Source organism: Aptenodytes forsteri, unplaced genomic scaffold (assembly GCF_000699145.1).
Source record: "Aptenodytes forsteri isolate BGI_AS27 unplaced genomic scaffold, ASM69914v1 Scaffold284, whole genome shotgun sequence".
Taxonomy (NCBI): Eukaryota; Metazoa; Chordata; class Aves; order Sphenisciformes; family Spheniscidae; genus Aptenodytes; species Aptenodytes forsteri.
Genome location: NW_008794445.1, coordinates 5140475 through 5155722, shown reverse-complemented (window position 1 = coordinate 5155722; position 15248 = coordinate 5140475). Strand labels below are relative to the sequence as shown.

The 15248-nt window shown below is 49.3% G+C and overlaps 1 protein-coding gene across 1 annotated transcript in view; it reads left to right on the top strand.

Annotated features, from left to right (window-relative positions):
- The first annotated feature begins 2858 nt into the window (after nucleotides 1-2858).
- The window catches only part of EMP1 (epithelial membrane protein 1), a 15561-nt gene continuing 3171 nt past the window's right edge, over nucleotides 2859-15248 (top strand). The window contains exons 1-2 of the mRNA XM_009290046.2: nucleotides 2859-2986; nucleotides 14719-14836. Of these exons, the coding sequence (XP_009288321.1) occupies nucleotides 14759-14836 (78 nt within the window). The 5' untranslated portion in view covers nucleotides 2859-2986; nucleotides 14719-14758. The remainder of the gene's footprint in view (nucleotides 2987-14718; nucleotides 14837-15248) is intronic.

Genomic DNA, 15248 nt, shown 5'->3' with positions numbered 1-15248 from the left:
ATCTCCCACTCCTCATTGGCCATTCCTCCTTTGATCTGGGCTTGCGAAAGCTTAACATTTGTCTTACCTAATGTCACTGTGGACGCTCATCTTGTTACACTAAGGACGCATACGTTCATACGCAGTAGTGATGTCCACAAATGCGTGGGGCATGGCAAAACAAGCAGACATACAGCAGCTGCAAGCTGCTTGTTTGGGAAGAGCTTCAGCAAAGGCAGGGCACGCATGAGAAAGCTTCACCCTCTCATTGCCTGTGGAAATGTCAATCCAGATTCCCACAGCTTAAATTCTCATGGCTTTGACCTGACTACCTCCTATTAGTTGGCTGTAGGCATTCAGAAAAGGCTGTGAAATGAGTGATGCTTAGGTCAAGGGACACCATGGATTATGGTGTGGGGATCTTAGGCAATTCAACCCTAGTGTGTCAAACTGGAAGCACGCTTTAGACTTCCGATCCCATGATGAGACTTTTCACGTCATGGGTTTTCTATTGCAACCTGCCTTGTGAAAACCACACACCCTAAAGGGAGAGGTTGCCAGAGGCACACAGAAAGACCAGCCTCTTCTCTAGATGGGTGGATAGGGCTGGTTCTCCGTCACACACGCATAAAGGCTTATTGAGCTGATGCTTCATCCACAGACAAACAGCTACACAGAAAACACAACAAATATTATCAACTTGAAATGTTCTCCTACCTTTACATTTTGGTAGGAAGTTCTCTTACTTCTACCCTGTCTCCCTGCCCAGATGCAAAGTGCAAATATCCCAAAGAGCTGCCACTCTGCTCAGTGGAAGCTGAGCTCTCCCCTGACCTCATCGTACCCTGAAATTAGGGGGGTACCCTCACTTGCTTAAACCGTCATCTTGCCCACACGCAGCATTGCTCCCAAACAGGAGCAGCAATCCACACCTTTGTTTGCTTGACACTCGCTGTTACCCCCTCTCACACCTGGCTTGACAGGTATAGCAACAGGGATGAAGCCAATTGCTGGCAGGGTACCAGTGCTCCTCCAGGGCCACAGTCACAGCCTATGTGGCCTGTCGGGTTACTTTTCTTTACTCTGCTGGCGGGGCCGCAACATTTCCAGATGGAGAGCTGGGAAGCAATGCTCCTGTGGGCAAGCTGCCGCTGTCGCTGCAGAACCCCGCTGCCTCCCTGTGAAGCATCTGATGTTGGCCATTGCCTGACACGGCCTCCCAGGCTAGAGAGCAATTTGTACAAAATGAGTTTGCTCTCTCTGAACAAATAATGCTTTGGCAGTCACGGGTAACTTCATAACCAACTTCTAGGGGGCTCCACTATTGTTGCCCCATGTGAGTGTGTTTTAGATGCAAGTGTTTTGGCTGCTGGGTCTCAGATAAGCAATTCTGTAAGTGTGCAGGCAGCTGCCCTCTGGCAGGTGGGCAGTCACTTGTGAACAAGTCTGGGGCAGAGGTTGCTCCACCACAGCTGAACTCTGGTCCATAGAGTCTGCTTTGGGACCATGCACTCCAGTATTTTGTGTGGAGCTGAGCATCCCTCACTCCAATAAACTCTGCTGGGGGAACAAGGAAGGGCAAATGGACAGTGCAGCTCAATGCAAATGCCAGCTCCTTCTGCAGGGTAAGCAAATACATTTTCCTTTCCCTGGATATCGTATTCATGTATATCACCACGAAGCACGTTCTAACCCATAGGTATCAAACACAGGCTTATTCACATGGAAATGTCTGGGCACAATGTCTTTGCCCACCATATGTGTCATCTTTGCTGCTGTTTTATCCATAGCTCTGTTTTTAAGCAGGTTGTTATAGTCTAAAATTAGACCAGACACATGTCAATAACACCAGAGAAAAATAGCAAGGTCTTTTAATCTGTGTAGACTTCAAAGAGCATCAGCTTTGTCTTTCAAATAAAGGCAATCCAGTGTCCTCCTCATTAAAGTGGGAAAGGCCTTTGACAGTTATTTTATCATTATCTGCTTATCTCTTTCTGGGCCTCTGCAAAGGCAGGCTTGATTCCTTGCAGTAGTAGATCACCAACTGTATCCCAATATGGATCACATTTTAACCCAGATGCTTTCTGACAAACTTCTTCCCCCTTCACCCACACCTCAAGCACATCCCCACTCAATCTTGCCTGTAGCATTGACACAACTACACCAAGTCAATTCTCTGCAAATGTAAAGGATCTATTTTTAGAGGTCTTTAAGATGACAAGAAATGCTGACCTCACAAAACTGTGAATCACAAACTCCTTATTTCATCTTCCTTGCCTGCTCTCTCTCTGTGGAAGCAAACCACCACCATCTGGCCAGCTTGCTCCAGAGTCACCACCAGGCCAGAGCTGCATTTTAAGCATCTCTGCTCCTTGGTATATTCCCAAAAGTCTTGTCCATGTCAACCCCATAGGTCCCGTTTGCATCCCCCCGTGCCGCCAAGCTCAGCGACTTCTCTCTGTGCAGCATGGGGAGGGGATGCGGTGACTCACCCAGCCTCACGATGCCCCCTGCCAACCGGCTGTTTGTTTGTTTGGGTGATTGTATTGTTGAAGTCCCGTTGCCACATTTGTAACTATACATTTTTTTTTATGACCACCAGAAGTTCAGTTTTATAAACAGATGCTGTTGTGGGCCTCTATTACTCAGCTGGATCAGCGTCAATCATTTTTCCAGGCTGCAGTCTCTGTACTGCACACTGAGTCAGACCTGAACAGATTTCTTTGCATCGCTGGTTTCCTCCCAGCGACTCTTGACTCCCTGCCAACACAGCAGGGCGTAGCTCATTAATCCCCCCCCCACTTCTCCCTCGCTTTAAAGGCAGACTGATTCATAGTAACTCCTTTAAAACAGAGTGGAAAGACACCACCCTCCTGCACCAGCGGAGGAAACTTAAACCACCAGCAGGTCACTCCCCTTCACTACAGCTCCGCACTCCAGGACATCAGCACTGCAGCCCAGCACGCTCCTGCTCCCACAGGTGCCAGGACCAGCCCCAGCCCACACGGTAAGAGCTGCTCTCGAAAATCCTCAGCAACTTTCCTCGCTCACTGGCGGCTGCTGCCCTCGCCCAGCAGCTCCAGCCTGCTTTTCTCCTCTGCTCCGCCACTTCTTTTCAACTTGGCACACAAGCTGGCTACAGGACGCACCTTAACCTTTCAGCTTTTGCTTTGAAATCCAGCTGCGTTATGGGGCAAAGCGATACTGCAAGGCGCCTTGGTTGCAACCATAGAGCGCTGGCAGCAGTAATGTTATTTTCATCTCCAGGGCATGTGCAGCCAGGGAGCAGGCACGGGGTGCCCAACCTGGGCCAGCCCCGGCATAGGAGCTGCTGCGCACTCTTGGAGTAGCAATGTTTACAAACGTGGGAAAACACCTGCTTGAAATTAGGGCTGCTGGTTCAGCGTTTCTGGCTCTCGCTCACATTTTTCTGCGTGTGTCTCTCCCCTCCATCGGTAGTTTGCCAAGCTTTAATTTAAAACAACAATCATTCCAAGTGAAGTCTGAGAGGCCCCAAAGGTGCAGACTTTGGGGTACAATGGAGAGGAGATCTCTTTTTCTGTTGGGGTCCCGGCTCCTGAGGCTGAAGCCAAGCCCCAGTTCTTAAGCAAAGCCACGCGATGGGTAGAAATGCATGCTACGCCTTCCTTAGCAGCAGATCCTGGAGTGGGGAGCACTGAGAGGTGAAGTGAGGGAGCGGGTGGAATTCCTAAGAGCACCGCGGGCTGCATGATGGGGTGTGGTGGTGGGAGGCGCTGATGGGAAGTGTAGGATTGCAGAGACTGGCAATTTTCCCTATTCACCTGCCTTTTTCCATGCATCCTCCCTCTCCCTCCCTCCCCTTCTTCACCAGTTCTCTCATTTCACCTGTCTGCTATGGTTTGTATCCTGTGGTCAAATCCCTGAACTATTTTTGAGGTCCGAGAAAGGGAGCGCAGCAAAGCCAGTTTGTTGGCACTAGGCTTTGGTTCCTGTTGCAGGAACCCAGCACGCCCCTGCACAGTTTCATGGGTCTGAAAGATACTGAAACAGTATTTAGCCCAGTCCCACCCGGAATGGCTGGGGCTCAGGCTGGTGTTGTGGACAGTTACTATATGAATGGCCAAGAGCTGAGCTGACCTTAACCTTGTGGCAGAAGAATCGATTTTGTGACTTTTGAGGTCCCCTCTGGCCCTATTGCTTGCAGCTCGGTCATGCAGGGGTGCCTCCTGCCTGAGCAATAGATGTGTTTGAGTGGCAGGGAAGCTGACTGAGGCGGCAAGTGTTTCCAGGGCAGTCAGCAATCAATCTGGGTAGAAAGCGTTTTCGGAAGTTGTCATTTACCACGATTAACAATGAAAACGGTTTGGGGGAAAAAAAAAATGCTGTGGTCACAGAGCAACTTTCACTCAAAAGCTTTGAATTCCTAAAGGCACCTCTGAGAGCAGCTTTGCCCAGGAGCTGCCCACTTGACATTTCTGGACGGAATAGGATTCTTTCCTGAGCAAACACACAAGAGGGAGCTGGGCATGAAGAGTGTGAAAACTTGGAGCCCATTAGCTATTGTTCCTATGATAACAGGGGTTTAAGTCAGCCGAATGCCTCCACCCAGTCCACCTCACATAGCTGCCAAACCTGGGGACTGTGTGCACTGAGAGATTGTGGGCTTAAAGGCAGCTTATTTCTATTTGCTCCCTTGAGGATCAGCACAGGAGAAGCTGCTGAGGTATCAAAACTGAGGTATCTTACTATCACTAACACCGCAGTGCCTGGAAGCACACCCTGAAATGCAGCTCCTTCATGCAAAGCACTGCACACCCACCTAATGAGTTCCTCCAGCAGGCTCCCGTGGAAGCCCTCCCCAGCTATGACTAACCATTCAAACACGTGGCACACAGACCGAGCCATTCATCCACGCTGCTCTCATGCGAGAGCTGGGTGTCTCCACCAGGCACGTGCCATCCTGAGGTAGACATCTGAGAGAGATGGAGTCGAGCCACACCCAAGGACACATTAATAGAGGAGGGACTTGGGATCTTGTGGAGAAACACCCAGTTTTGGAGTGGGTGCCTCAGAGCTGCAGGGTTGCTAGTGCTCCCTAGTACCCTGCTGAGGACAGAGAGCCTTGGGCTCGGAAAACCGGCCCTGCTGGCCTAGCCGGTGGTCTTTGAAATTTGCAGTGTGCGAGCAATGCAAGCGCATGCAGGAATTACTATTTGGTGGCCTGGGGTGGAGCAGAGACTGTACTTTGAAACAGTTCTGGGAGATCTGCTGATAATAGCCAGCGGGGGGTATTTTGGTAAAAGACCCACCTCGGGGCCTTGTTTATAATGAGACGGGAGATTTGCTGCAAGCGCGAATCCTTCTCTCTATTCATCACCCTCCCAGCTGCAAGGCTGGCACATGGCACTCAGCTTGCGCCTGCTTGAGTTTCCTCAGAGCAAAAGTGGGTGGGGTGGCGGGGTACAGCCTGCTTCCTTAGCCCTGCCTACTCCCACAGGGCTTCACAGGCGCTGTCAACCCCACGCAGCAGCCACAACACCCCTTCCACGGCATGTTTCCACTTGCTCAGCCCCCCAGTTGCCTTTGGCTGCTGGACGGGTGCTCTCCACTGAGTGCTACACCCGATGGTGAAGGGGGAGGCACCTCATGCCGGGCTGGGATTTGCCCTCGGATACTCAAGTGCCCCACAAGGCAAGAAATAGCACTACTAGACCCCTTTGATCTCAATGGGCTCCTGTGCCTGTACCCTTCAATAGGGAGGTGACAGCACTGTCACCCAACACAACACGGGGCAGGCTGCAGGGCGTGGCACTCCTAATTTTTTTCCTTCCTCCTGTTCTCCCGTAAAATAAGTAACGAATAAGGACTAAAACATGAGATTTCTTTACCCTTCCTTCAAGGCAGGGAGAAGTAAGAGACCCAGAGGTGCTCTTTTACACCTCCAAAAGGGAGGGTAAGGAAGGGGATTTCCTATCTCCACATCTGAAGATGGATGCTTAATACTTCATGGGTCTTTTCGGCTGAGGCAAAGCAGCGTGCACAGAAAAGGAGGCTCTTCTCCATGGCCCTGCTCTTATCAGCCCCTGCCAGGACTGATAACTAACTGGTAGCCACAGTGCTGTAATACTGGCCCTGAACAAACGTGCTGAAGCACCAGCTCAAATGTGACTATACAGATCCTCTGTCAGAGCCGGTCCACACTCAGTCATCCCACAGTATGACACAGGGTCCAGCAGCAGTTCCCTGTAACAACTGCCCAAGGGGAAATTTAGAGTGCCTCCTTTCTTAAACTGCTTTCTGCTGTTACACTGCAGGGAGGGCAGCAAAGCAGCACATCTCGGGGCTGCAATCTGGAGCATGATTTCTTCAAACCCCGCTGGGAGAGTTTTGGAAAGTACCCTGGCCAAATTTGCAGCTCCATGCACCCTCCTCCTCCTGAACTGTTTGCAGCAGGGCAGAGAGTACATGGAAGCTGCTCTCTGAGTAAGACCGAACGTAGCCCATGCCTTGCCATGGTAGGGAAGGGTGGGTTAGGACAACTCAGCTCCAGAACCCACGTTCCCCAAGGGAGTGACTGGTTCGCCAAGCTCATAATTAAGATCTATCCCCTTTCCCCTATGAAAACCAGTCTGTACTGCAGGCATGGGGAGACACCCATGACGAGAGCCCAAGGACAGGTCCTAGGCTAGGTCATCCCCAGCCATGCGGAGAAATGCAATGAACTATGAGCATTGGAGTGGCTGACAGCAGGTGAGCAGTGACTCATGCCAAAGGCTTAGCTCTTGCTATGTGGGGCCACCTGGCAATACGTTTGGATTAGAGGAAATCTGTGGTGAGGGCCTTTGCTGCCCTTTTGCCCTCACAGGGCAGAGTCTGCTCAAGGAGCGGAGTTGTGAAAGCAGCTGCCACGACTGGGTCCAGCATCCACATTCTTATTCCTGAGAGACATCTCCCTTAGGGCCCCAGCAAGCCTCTGGAAAGGACAATGAGAGCCATGGGAGCAAGAGGGGAGAGCTGCAAAATGCTCAGAGCTGGGAGCAGGCTGGTCAGGGGGTTGCTGAAGACCAGCTCCAGGAACACGGACCACTGCTGAAGGAAAGCTGGGCTCTGAGACTGGCACAGCTGCTGGTCATGCCAGCTCAGGCAGCTGAGCCAACCTGCCTGCTAGCTGGCCGCCAGTGGCTGCAGCCAGGCCAGCATGGTGTGCCCTGACAAGGGGAGTTCCTGATGCCTTGTGGAAAGCCATTTCCACATGTAACATGAGCTAGAATGACCCTTATACTGGTTCTGCCAGCCCATACTAATCACAGGTGTAAGAAGCCCTCTTGAAGCCAGATGGGGCTTTTTACCCCACGCTGCACAGAACACCGACGAACTCCAGGCTGCACAGCACCCTCTTGCTTCTGCTTTATACTCACGCTCCTGCTTCCCCCAGTCCATCACTCGTGCACCGTGGATTGAAAGAATCATAGAATCATAGAATAGTTTGGGTTGGAAGGGACCTTTAAAGGTCATCTAGCCCAACCCTCCTGCAATGAGCAGGGACATCTTCAACTAGATCAGGTTGCTCACAGCCCCGTCCAACCTGACCTTGAATGTTTCCAGGGATGGGGCATCCACCACCTCTCTGGGCAACATGTGCCAGTGTTTCACCACCCTCAGCGTAAAACATTTCTTCCTTATATCTAGTCTAAATCTACCCCCCTTTAGTTTAAAGCCATTCCCCCCTGTCCCGTCGCAACAGGCCCTGCTGAAAAGTTTGCCGCCATCCTTTTTATAAGCCCCCTTTAAGTACTGATAGGCTGCAATAAGGTCTCCCTGAAGCCTTCTCTTCTCTAGGCTGAACAACCCCAACTCTCTCAGCCTTTCTCCATAGCAGAGGTGTTCCATCCCCCTGATCGTTTTTGTGACCCTCCTCCGGACCCGCTCCAACAGGTCTGTGTCTTTCTTATGCTGAGGGCTATCACACAATTTTGCAATTTAATCCTGCACAGTCTTTTCGAAGCTGGCTTGCAGGAACAAGGACACCCTGGAGGCAGACTGAGCCAAAAGCTCAGACTCTTTAGATGCCTAAGTCTCATTGACCTCAGTGTCTCATAGGCTGTATTGGCATGCTCAGAGGTTTTGCAGTCTTGAGAGAGAGGGATGCTATCTGATAAGGAGCCACTTCCTTTTCAGAGTTACCCTCCCTTGAAAAAAAAAGGGAAGATCTTTACGAAACTGTCTATGTAAATCAGAAAACTGCAGTTTTAATTTAAAAATGCAGTCAAAAGCACAGCTGATGTGGGCTCCACAGACCTTCCACCTCTATCTAAAGGCTGTTGCAAGGAGGAAAAGCAGGGAGTCCCACCAGAAATGATCTGTGCAGTTTTGCTTATACCACACTGTAACCTGAACTTTCCTGTCAGAGTTGTCAGATGGTTTCTCCCACGTGGGCACTGTCAGTGTCAAAGTCGCAAAGATAGATACACGCACCCATAAGGAAGCCATGCATGAGCACGCACACAGACAGACAGACTCACACACATGGTTCAGCTCTGCTCACAGGGAAACCACAGATGCACACTCCCATTCATAGAGGGAGCCATGCAAAGCTGCAAATGCACACCCCTACACACACCACGTAATTGCCCAGACCGTCAGTCCTCCCATAAACATTTCTCGCATATCTCGGCATCTTGTCTGAACCCCTGCAAGTCCCAGCAACTCCCGTGTCTAATTAACCCACCCAGGGACCATCCAACACGCTAAGGGGTGAGGGTGCTCCCCATCACACCTCCAAAGGTGCAGAGGAACACTTCTGTGCTTCCATTAGCTCTGAGGCCCCCTTCCCCACCCCTCCCTCTCACTCGCTGCCCATCAGTCCCAGCCCTTCCTTGGCGTGTCTGGTGTGAGGAACTACAGTGTTTTCCTCCAGCAGCGGCTGCTGGCTGCCTGCCAGGCCCCAGGCAGCTGTCTCTTCCCCTTCCTACTACCAAGCGAGCTTTGGAGTTTCTGTTGATGTTGAGTGCTCACATGGCTGAGTGCTCGAGGGTGGTTTCTTCTGGAGAAAATGCCAATTTCTTACTGTCTGCTCTAGGAGCTCTGATATTTCGCCACTCTCATATGAATCACGAGCATGAAAGCTTGAAAACCCTTGTGTGTCATCTTTTGTGACTCCCCCTTGCATCTCTCAGTGAGTGGGGGTTCATTACCAAGGGTGGATTCTTGAGGACTTTGGTCCCACAAGAAATGATTCACGTGCTGGGGCTTTACCACTCCCCTGGGAAGGCAATTCCCCCTGATCCCTTGGAGACCATACCACCAGGAAATGCTTCCCAAGAACCAGAGAAAATCTTCCATTTACTTAAGCTTATTTTCAATTGTAGCCCCTCAGGCTGCTCTACACTTTCCTTTTGGTTGACATTCGTCTGCTACTTTTACAGCCTTGCTGCACCCCACCTCCTGCCCACGCACACCTCCTGCCCAACCCTTTTCCCACACATGCGAAATTTCTTTCCAGAGGCACCAGCCTACTCATCCACATGACCATAAAAAGCATCTGACTTGTAAATTGAGTCAGGCCAGTCTGTCAAAACCAGGTTGTCAACAGCAGTGCTGGCATACAGTGGTTTATAAAAGTCTGGAGTCAGCAAGGAGTCTGGATTCAGCTGGATCTGAAGCAAGAAACAGAGCAAAGGGTGAAAGCAAAAAGATCCTTCCCTGTGGTTGTTTCAAGTTGTCATGAGCTTTCTAGTAACAATCTGATGGGTCCAAAGTCACCACGCCACCAGAAAATCACAGAGATCTTCACATCTTTGCATCCTGCCAAATGACCCCGGGCACGATGAGGACTCATGCTCATATAGCACACAGTGACAAGGCATGCAGTTGTAGCAGGGCTAAGATGCAGTCAGGGCCTCAGCTCAGTCAAAAGGCAGATACACAAATTCTGCAGAAGGTTTTATCCCACCCTGAGGTTTCCCTTACTGGTAGCATCATGGCAGCATTGCTATTTATAGGTTGGCTTTGCACTGAGGAATGCACCAGTGACAGAGGTGGCAGTTTGTGGCTGTCTCAAACAATACCAAATAGTTTTTATTTTCTGTCCTGTCCTCTCCAATTTTTCCCTTCCTTTCCAAGTGGCCTTGGCCCTGATTCAAACCACCAGTATTCGTGGTGTGACTCTGTGCCACCTCAGACAATGGCCAGGTTTACGTGCTTTCTCTAAATATTGGACCTCCTACTGCCACCATCAGAGACAGCATACTGGGTGAGACAGACCACTGGTCTGACTTACTACCGCTCTCCTTATATTCTGTGGTGGCAGCTGGGGAAGGCAGAATTTCTTTCTTCTCAGTTGCTTTCAATCTATGGAGATTTTTGTTGACATTCTGGCCAAAAGTATTTGCTTTTTCCCTGAAATGCCATCTTTCCCTTGTTGAGAAATTGAATGTATCAAACCCAAGGGCCTTCAGCTGAAAAACTGAGTTTTAGAGGAGTCAGAGGTCACTACGGTGCTCACAGGCAGTGTGGTTTAGATGTCCTCTGCTCCCCAGACACTATAGGCTGCTATAAGCTATTGGCTGAGTTCTCCCCTCAGCCAGCATCTCTCACAGTATGCCTCACCAACTCACCCTGGGAGATGCAGTCCCAAGCAGGAACCTCAGTTCAGAGAGGAGAATCGGAATGGAAGTCAGATGAGCTACATCCCTTAGGAACACTTCAGATCTGAAATATTTCAGATTTAGTTGAGGGTGCTCTGATTTTTCACCCCAAACAACCCAGTCATTCCTGCAGAAACATCCTGTACACTTCCCCTCTAATGCTTTCACTGCCGTGCACTTTCTGCCAGAAGCAAAGGACCACTGCCTAATCTGGCTTACCCTCTTGAGTAACCCACTCCCTATATCTGAGGAACTATACCGTTGGCCTTTGTCATATCTCCAAGTGGCACTTTGCATTCCATCCTGATGCTTTCTTAAGCAGCAAACCAAGGGCAAGGACTCACTTCTCTGGATTGCCCTCCAGATAGAAGGATCCAAAACACTTAAGTAGACAGAGGGGCGACATGAGTGGCTACACTTTGCCTGCACGAGAAGACTTTGTCTTAGTTTTTAATGGATAGTGCTTACCTGCTTGAACTTGAACTAGGGTGCAGCAGAGCTATGTGGTGTTCCCCAGTATGTGTACTCCTGCATGATCAGAGAAACAGTCTCTACACACATAAGAGTCTGTCATGCTTATCTGTAGGCTTTTTTGTGCTGAAGGCTGCTATGGTGATTGTTATTCATGGTTACTGTTGGTGTGGCTTGTTATTTCTTCTCATCCATCATCCCAGGAAAAGGAAACTCAGTCTGCTGTCATCAGTGCCAGATCTTCTCTTGACTCACGCAGGCTGTTCAGCAGGTGCATGACTGTCAGTCCTTCCCCACCAGCCTGTGCTACCTCAGTAGTTATTCTACTCTCATGTCTCAGCTCTGTTTTTCTTGGCTTAGCTGGGGTCTCTCCTCTGGAAGATGCGCCAGGAGGCTCAATGCAGAATTCACAACCTTGTTGCTTGACTGGTTCTTGAGAAGCAGTCCTAAAACTGACAGAATGTCCTGAACACTTGCAGGGTTAAATAATTGTGGTTTTGAGAGCTTTGGGGTGAGTCAGTGGAAAAAACTGGCAGCTCTAGGAAGGCTAAAACTGACTCATAGCCCAAGAAGAGCCCGAGGAGCTCCAAATCCAGCTGCAGCTTAGGTAGGGGAATGGAAGAAAAGGCATTTGCATGCAGTTGTGTCCTATTGCTCCAGCAATGTGACCCCACCCTGTAGCGGAGAAAGATGTCTCACACTTAACAAATGGAAAGAGTATCCTGTCAGTCACCAATGCTCTGCCAGGTTCTCTGCCTAATGGGAGGAAAAGTCCATGCCGTACCGTCAGAGACAGAGATGACTCTATTTCAATGCCGTTCGTTCACCCACTGCTCCTTTGGGATTGTTCTCTAGTGTTTTATTCAAAAGGCAGTGAGAGATGAAGGAAGGGGAAGCAAATGAATAGAGAGAGAGGCTTGTGCTTTAACTCACAAAGATTCAAAAATGAGTTGTGAGCACATATCCCTGGGGGAGTTTGCATTTGATAATGTGTGTATTCAGGGAGAGATGCTGACGTTCTTAGGAAGTAGATGCACTGAAAGCACCTGAACTAACAGTGCTCTCAAGCAGTGTGAGAACGGGGCAGAAAAAGCAAAGGAAATAAAGGATTTGGTTATTTTCTTAGCGTATTGGTCAAAGTTCTGAGTGTGGGGGGTTTTTTTACATTGAAAAGTAACATTTATCCCTCATTTTCATTTCTGAATGCAAACAGAAGATGCATTTAAAAGGACTGTTCTAGTCCTTTAGGGTGTCATGAAAGTGGGTTTTTAGTCTTTCAAGTACAGGGCTTTTTTGAAGGTCCTCAAAACTAATCAGCAAAAACCCTGCTGAATTTGTTTTTAAAGAGGCCATGGAAAAATACGTCCATCTAAGAAAGAAGAAAGTTTAGCCACTGTTCAGTAAGAGCAGGCAATTTTGCCACAATTTGGTGTATGCATACCAATACACTATGGTGGCAAGAGCACTCGTTACAGTTTGTGTAAGAACCAAGGTAATCAGAAATAAGGATGACAAGTAGTCAAAGGGATAGGAAGATTTGACTCAGAGGCTCTGTTCAAGGCACCTGCTGCAGATACATAACTTAGTCATGGCAACAGCAATAGTTTTTCAGCTCAAGGTACAGTGGCAATATCCGTATCAGTTGCCATTCAGCATTTTGAAACCCTCGTTCCTTTTGCAGTCAATGGGAATAAGGGGTTTAATGCTCAGGTCAGGTGTGTTCATGTGGTAGCCTGCATATAGTATTGAGAACTTGAATTTTAGCAATGCTGAACTCATAAATGACTGTCACTGCAGTCAGAGAGGAACTCCTAAGAAGGCTGTACTTTCTCCAAGATCATCACTAAGGGAGGTACCATGACAAGAGAGGGCACAATGACCAGGCCATCCAGGCAAATCAAGCCCTACAGCATGAGGAGTTTGCTAGGAGACCCCAAAGCAGACAAGCAAGCCCGGCCTATGTTCAGCAAGCCAAGGCTAAACAGCTCCAGAGAGTCCTCCCAGGTGAAGGAAACCTCACAGTGGACAAGTTCATGCCGAGGAGAGGACCAGTCACCAAACCTAATCTGTCCTTCTAAGGAGTGGCCTCGTTTGGGTAGGAGGAGTGACCTAACAGAGCTGGTAATTCCTCCTGGTCATCAGCTAATGCTGAACTGGACAAAGAGCCACTGATGGAGAAGCCTGCCTGCCTGCCCGCTGTGGTTTGGGAAACTGTATCCAAAGCAGTGCAAGGAATAGCTGCAGCACTTTACAGGAATACATTCCCACACATGGCCACAATGAAAGGAAAGACAGGAGTGGAGAAGGTGGAGTCATTGAGTAAAAAAACCCACATTTATGGGACTTTACAAAGCCTTTTGTTACAGTTTGCGTGAAAGACATCATAAAGTATAATTGTGTTGTTCCATGACAATGTTACCACACCCTGTATAAATGGTGACAGCATGAAAGCTTGCCTGAGTCACTTGGACCAAAATAACTTGACAGACAACATTAATCACGTACTTGATACTGCTCTTCAGTACCACTTCAGTACCAGCCCTACCAAGAGAAACAGCAACACAGCCCTGTGAAACTTCCTAGGAAGCAGTCTTTCACTGGCCACAGGGTGGACCCAGTAAACTCATCTGCCTGATTTCTGTGGCTATACTGCATGATTACTAATAAATGCCTGGAAGGAGGGGAAATATGCTTACTCACTTTGTGTGAATTGTCTGCACTCACTCTCACAGCTTAGATTTGTTTTTTGTATTTCGCGTTTTCAGGGGAGAAGTCAGCAGCCTTGATGAACAGTGTCATGAGAGCTATCTAAAGCACATTGCCCTCCCTTTCCAATCACATGTTTATCAATGACAGTGAATCTTACAAAAAGATTGCAGGGTACAGAGGCAAAAAAACGCAAAACAATCCAAAGAGGAATTTTCATTACAAGAGAATCTTATTGCAGTAATAAAGTGAACTGCATGCCTCAAGTTTTAAAAGGGAAACAGGCAGTTTTCATTGCAAACCTAAGCATCTTCCTCTGCCCCAGAACACCTCAGTGGCGTTTCTGTTCTGGTTATTCTCCTCTTCACATAATGGAGTGGGCCACTGAGTAGGGGTAGCCCCCCAGTCCACTCTCCACCGCTGCTCAACACCTGATGCACCCAGGAACACCCAGTCCTCCGCTTCGCACCACCTGTCCGTGTCCCAGACCAGCTGGAGGAGGCTGTGCCATGAGAGGGAAAAGGAGAACAGGAAGAGAAAAATCTTTCCTGACCTCTGTGAATCCTGTGGGCAAAAACTCCTCTTCCTGGAGTGTAGGCCTGGAGTATGTAATTTTTACTTTACATAACCACACACCAATTTAAGCAACCTGTGTATATACTCAGGCTATTTTTAAAATGCCCCCAAGCTAACTACCGCTGCTTTACATCTCCACCCAAACTGGTTCCTTTATCTCCAGGCTTTCTTTAACTTCTTGAGCAACTCCCTTGCAGATTTTGACAAATGTTTTAGCGATGTTTCTTTGTGACTACATGCTTCCAGAATGGATTTAAGATCAACCTGTTTTCTCACATGTAGATAAAGCTCATAGTAATGCTATTCTTTGATTCAGCTCTTCCCTTCACCTCCTCCCTCTGTTCTTGTTCTCCTCCAGAGCTCTCTGTATCGGTGGCACCACCTAGAAGGGACCCAAGATGTTGGTGCTACTGGCTGGTATCTTTGTGGTTCACATCGCCACTGTCATCATGCTCTTCGTCTCCACCATTGCCAACGTAAGTAGAGACCACCCTGGATGAGACAACGGCTGTTGCCGTCCGCAGCAGTAGCTAGCCCTTTAAACAGCTGGCAGGGGGACCCGCGGGTGGGTGCTCAGGTCTATAGGTGAGGGACACCGGCTCACAGCCATGAGTAAATATGAAGCAGGATGGGTGTGCCCAGGGAGCAGAAAGGCAGCCGGGGCTGTACTGGAGGCAGCCTCTCCCTGCCGCCCCCCTGCTCCCAAATCCCAGAGCCAGCAGCACCTCAACGCTCTTCATCCACGAGAGCGCAATGAGGAGCAGGGGAGATCAGCAGATGACAGCCCTGAAGCGGTATTTATCATCCCATCTGGCGGCCAGGCTGTTGCACAACTGGGCGCTCCCCCATGCCTGTCTGTTTTGACGGCAGCAGGCCGCTGCCCGGGGG